Here is a 6,000-nt window from a genome sequence, read left to right as displayed (position 1 = left end):
TTTGTAGGTATAAGAATAAAAGGCTCTCTTTAAGAGTTTTGAATAAATTATACGTAAGTATAAATTGAATAAGAGATCTCTTGCTTAAAATATAAGTATGAACATGTTTGTATAAAGTCTACCGTAAATAATTAATAAGCTTTTCGAAAATACTAGAAATGGATATTGCAGAATATGTAAGTAAATTGTAGGTAATTTCTTTTTGTAGGCCACAACAGCTGCATAGGTAGTTTTGTAAGAAAATCACCGACTCTATTTAGTCGGAAAAACGTAAACGGTTACCGTAATCGCGTATCGATAAACGCAATTACAGCTCATTAAAGCAAATAGATCGTGTGAAAAAATCGTCGTAATTGACGACTAAAAGTCGTATCGTAAATCGAGTCGTGTCGAGTGGGCGGGGCTTCGGTAGGCGTAGGGAGGGACGCGCGCTCCGAGCTCGGAGGAGGACAGAGGACCAGTCGCGCTCGCTACCGCGGTGTTAACGCGCGTTGTGGCTTCGCGAATATTGCGAACCGCCGGCGAAATTGTCACGTGCTTTAACTCCACTTTTTATACTAACTGTACCTTAACAATACTTTATACTCTACCGTACTCTTGTGTGCACTACACTGTGTGCTTGGATTGTCGACTCAACAGTGAAAAGACTGCAAAAACAAAAACAAAAAAAAAAATAAAAACAAATCATAAATAATCTGTGGCAACAAATTTTGAATTCGGAACGTTCGAAAATGGCCGGCGCGATGTGAAAATGACAGTGAAACGGACTTCGAAACGGGAAGCGGATAGCGCGAGTGACTTTAAAGATGGACTTGACGACTCGGCGAGAGGTCGAGGGTCTGCCAGGGGTTAGGGAGGAGGGCCAGGAGGTGACCGTGACCGCTGAGGTGACGAAGAAGACCAGCGCCTTCAGTATACGGAACCTTGTTGGTGGTGAGGACGAACGCACTCCCGACGGCAACGCTAATACTAGTGATGGTAAGTTTAATTTACAATTTATTTACCTTACTCAATTTGTAATGGACGATTATTATCAGTTTTGCCTATTTGAGTTTAATGCCCATTTTACCTTCTGTCCCTTGCTCACCAAATAAATGTAAATATTAAAGAAAATAATGAAATTAATTAAATTATAAATAAAATGGATTTTAGTTGGTGTATAGGCCATGCAGTAAAAGGCATTTCAAAAACACACATCTTTATGTGTGTGGCTTATAAATTCCAGTTTGAAAAGGTTTTCAGGTGGACTCTTTCTATTTGAGTTCGTGACAAATTTACCTCAAGGCTATTTTGTTCATTTTTCTGTTATAATAAGACTACAAAGAATGTAGAGTCGATTTATTTTTTCGATTTATTAGCAGCAAACCTATAAGCTGTATTAATAAATGTTATTGGGATCTATTAAATTATTTGTAGTATGAGTTATTTAACTTATTACTGTAGGTATCTACTCTTTTTCATATACTTAGGCAATATTTGTACAAGCCTAACCTAAGTTCCAAAGTGTGCTTCTTTAGGCACGAATATCTTGTTAAATATTTAGCCATCACCAAAATTCTTTTTCAAAATTATTTTTGAAGATAGCCGAAATCTTCGCAGGTCGAACAGTGGTATACTGCCATTTCTATGTCTGTCTTAAAACAATGTTATAAGCTGTTGTGTTCTTGTTTGAATAGTAAGATATTAAAAATTATTTATTCTAATTTAAGATTATAACTTACTAAGGTAGCAATACATCTATGGTCAACCTTAATTATTCAGGTTCTTTGTATGGTATTTAAAACATTCAATAGAAAGGTACATAAAAATATACACATTCAATATTTTTCATTTTTTAATTTTATTTTTATATAAGGCAATGTAAGCCGTGTTAATAACTATTTGAGTGTATGGTTTGTTTTGTTAATTTTTAAGAATTAACAAATAACTTATTGGGATTTTTTAGAAATGGATTCTCTTTTACAAATATACGATTTAGTACCTACACTGTGTAATCATAATCGTATCAAATTGTATGTACCTCTATATACATGTTTATAATGACAGCAAATTTGTAATATTATATCTTACTCTGTTAACATTATTAAGTGTCAAGCAAGTCCCATCGGACATGAAAAGTTTGATAAGGCAAGGATCGTACATCAGGCGTTCCAGCTTAGTCCTCAAAAGAAGCACACGCTTGTGACTCACTAGACACAACTCTAACTCGCAGTCAATTAGATACATTTACATGGGTGGTAGGAACTTACCATTAATATATTATTCTGAAAGCTTTATAGATAGGTACAGTCCGGGTAAAACTGCTAGTTTGCTCTGAATATAGAAATGAATCGCATTGCCATAGCAACTTCAGAGCGGACTAGCAGTTTGGCGCGAAATATATCTATCATATATATTTAACGTATATGTATAACGTCTATATAATTGTATGGAATTTATTACATAAACAAAACATTCAATGTTAATAAAGCGGTTAATATGCGGTGTTTTTGTTTTTACCTTTTGCCTATTTATTTAACTAGTCATTATTACTAGTAACTATAACTAAATTTGTTTTATCTGCGGTCAATTTCAATGTAAATTCATTATTTATTATATACGCTGTAAGTATATTATTTGGTTATAGGCAAATATTTTAATTAAATCTATTAATTATTTGGCCATCAGGGCCAATAACATATTACATTTCCAAGTACCTATGACCGGTAACTGTTAATAGGTAAAATGAGATGAGATTATTTCACTTTAATTATAAGTCAATATATAAATAAATAATATAGAATTATGATTTGTGGTAACTAGTCACCGTATATGTGACCAACTTGCCTTAAGTTGCATGCAGTGATAGCCTTTTGGTTATGAAACTCATCCTCTTGATCGAAGGGTCCGAGGTTCGAATATCAGGCACGCACCTCTGTATTTTCAAAGTTATGTGCGTATTGAAAATTAAGTATCACTTGATTAAACGCTGAAATAAAGCATCGTGAGGAAACCAACATACCTGGGAAATCTAAAAAAAAAAAGTTTCAAAGGTATGTGAAGTCTACCAATACACACTAGGCCAGCACAGAGGACTATGGCCTAATCCTTCTAATTCTGAGGGGAGACCTGTGCCCAGCAGTGGGACAATAATGGGCTGATGATGATGAAGATTATTTTGTTCATGAGATAGTAGCAATATGTAGCATCCACTCTTTCAACATTAGCTTGAGTTTACTACAAAAGATAAGGGTGATAAAACGAGCTAAGTAGTTAGGTATCTATTGCTTATTAAAGGTGTTATTATTATTTATCTACTTTCAAATAAATACTATTTCAAGATTCGGGATAGACTTGCCAAAATCTAGGTTACATACATTCAAAATTCTTCACTAGAGCGATTTTTTGATGTAGTCACAGCGTAGAATACATGCTAAATATGCCCTACCTATAGTAACAATGCACTTACAAGTTCTATACAGAATTGTGTTTAAGCAAAATTAATAAATTTATTATTAATGTGATAACAATTCTATAAATAAATCAATTAGTAAGCCTATATGAATGTTCGAAATAATATTATTGTGTCTGCTATTAATATTATATTATTGTAATTGAAATTAAGTGCAATTACAGTTAATTTGAATATTTTCCTTATATGTGATTTAATGTATATCATGTAATCATTTTCAAAGTTAAGTTTTGTTAATAATTTTGAACGAGGTAGGTTATAGTAACAATATTCATTTTGGTGCATATTAAGTTTAGCTAAGTTAGAAACTGATAAAACGTCATAACATATGGTAGAGCTAAATTTTTGAAAGTTCACTTAATATTAATAAAGATTTCTAACAATGAATATAATAGCATAGGTTCTTATTATTATGTACTTATTTATGTATTCTTTCAATTTATTATCGTATCTAATACTAGTTGCAAGTTTTTTAATTGGAAATTCTGAAGATGAGTAGGTAGATACTTCTATTACAATATAATTATATTTCTATAGGACTTACGAAATCTTGAACATCCGATTTTTTATTTCAAACATGGGCAATATTTTTACGTTTTTTTTCTTTAACAAAATAAATTAAATTAAAAATAACTTTGGACTAGAAATAATTATAAATATTTTTAATACTCAACAAAGACAAAACACTTAATTGGGCATAGTAGGTACTATACCTGTGTACGTTACCATGTGTTTGCAAAATATCCCACAATTTTACATTACGTTTAATCAATCCATTATTCTGTTCCGTTTGCTTCAGTACACTGAGTAAACGTAACAATAAGTAAGTGCTCAAGTCTTTTTGTCTGCCTCACATGTTCGCAAAAAAGAGAAACAAAACATAAAGCGCCATTTTGTCAATTTAGACATTTAATGTTACGTTACTGACACTATAGTTCTGATACAATCCGCTAGGGAATGATTGGAATGTGTATGGGCAAATACGTAAACAAATACCAAAACAGTCATATTTGTCAAAACTTAAAAACTCATGGTAAGGGTACTGTACCTACTAGGTGCAGTAGTAGATACCTTTTTTTATATAATATAGGAGTAGCAGACGAGCATACAGTCCACCTGATGGTAAGTGGCTACTGCCACCCATGGACATCTTTAATCAACCCCAGATAGGATTAGATATTCCCACCTATGGTCGGCCACAGATGCGCCGCTACCCCTGAGGACTAAGCTGGAATGCCTCGGAAAAGTCTGTCTCCCTTACCACACCCTTCAAACCGGAACACAGCAGCGCCTAACACTGCTGTTATTAGGTAGAAATAGGTGTGGCGGTGGTGCCGCCGGAGTCAAACCACAAAGAGTTCTACCACCTTCCAAAACACCTTTACTTAACAGAACAATTCTACTAAAAACAGAATGCACTAGTAGAATAATTCCAATAATATAATTAAACTCGCATAAGAACAAGTATAAGAACAATGTAGACGGTGATTAAAATAATTTGCTTTATTGCATTTCCGTGACACCTAGTATGGGCGATAAAATTGTTTTATCTTTTAATGATGACAACAAATTACATTAGTAATTACTTATAATTTATAAGAGTAATCATAGTAATTAGTGTGCGCCAGGCAGTATGTATGAATCGATTTCCTACGTACTCTATATATGACCTGAAATGTTGTTAGACTTGTATATTGTACGTACTACCTATTTATTATAATTAAGGTAAGGTTTTAGTAAAGATTATTAAAAAATGTAAGATAAATCATCGTGTCCAAAAAATATTTCTCAGGAGAATAACAAAACAAAACTTAACCTAGAAAATGTTGGTCCTATTGATCCGTATAAACGACACTTGATAGTCATGGTCTTGATAGCATGTTTGTTTTTCTTGCAAATCTAGAAACGTATTCAATACTTGTACCCTTAGTATGAGTTATATATGCCCATACATTTCCAATCAGTTGCGATACAGTCCGCTAGGGGCGTTCATTAGAAATATATGGGCAAATACGTAAACAAATACAAAAACAGTTATTTTTGTAAAAACGTAAATACTCATACCAAGGGTACTGGGCCGTATGTACGTATGGATGGTTTTTCTTGAGCAAGCCTTGCAGCCCAAAAGCCACAACTACTACTCGTACTACTAAAACTATTACTCGTGAAGCTTTTAAAAATAAATAGGTATTTTAACTTTTAAATTTTCGTGAGCACACATACCTACTTGAAATAAAATAATTAGTAAAATTCATTTTTATCAAAAATTACCTCAAATATCACAAAAAATCACTTCTTTTCATTTATTATTTCGTATCATAGTTCTCTATGCCGCAAGTTTCAACCCCTCCGTGCCAGCCCCGTGACGTCACTCACCCCTAACTAGACGCTTCCGGAATTAAATTGAACTGCGCTAACCGATTGCAGCGGTAAATTCAATACGAGGGCTGTTTAGAGACAGGTGCAGACGAACTACACGTTAACTGTGCGCTTCTTAAGCTATTCTAACTACTAAAAAACTACTAATATATCAGTAGTTATTAGGTAAT

At 33.3% G+C, this 6,000-nt stretch overlaps 1 protein-coding gene across 1 annotated transcript in view; it reads left to right on the top strand.

Moving 5' to 3' along the window:
* The first annotated feature begins 465 nt into the window (after positions 1 to 465).
* Positions 466 to 6,000, top strand: part of LOC140748329 (homeobox protein aristaless) — a 93,146-nt gene continuing 87,611 nt past the window's right edge. Inside the window, exon 1 of the mRNA XM_073081171.1 lies at positions 466 to 978. Coding sequence (XP_072937272.1) covers positions 807 to 978 — 172 coding nt within the window. The 5' untranslated portion in view covers positions 466 to 806. The remainder of the gene's footprint in view (positions 979 to 6,000) is intronic.

The sequence above is a fragment of the Epargyreus clarus genome, unplaced genomic scaffold, assembly GCF_041222505.1.
Source record: "Epargyreus clarus isolate Ecla_fem2 unplaced genomic scaffold, WU_Ecla_fem_2.2 ptg000015l, whole genome shotgun sequence".
NCBI classification, from domain to species: domain Eukaryota; kingdom Metazoa; phylum Arthropoda; class Insecta; order Lepidoptera; family Hesperiidae; genus Epargyreus; species Epargyreus clarus.
The sequence above is the reverse complement of the archived record's forward strand: the minus strand, read 5'-3'. Positions and strand labels throughout refer to the sequence as shown.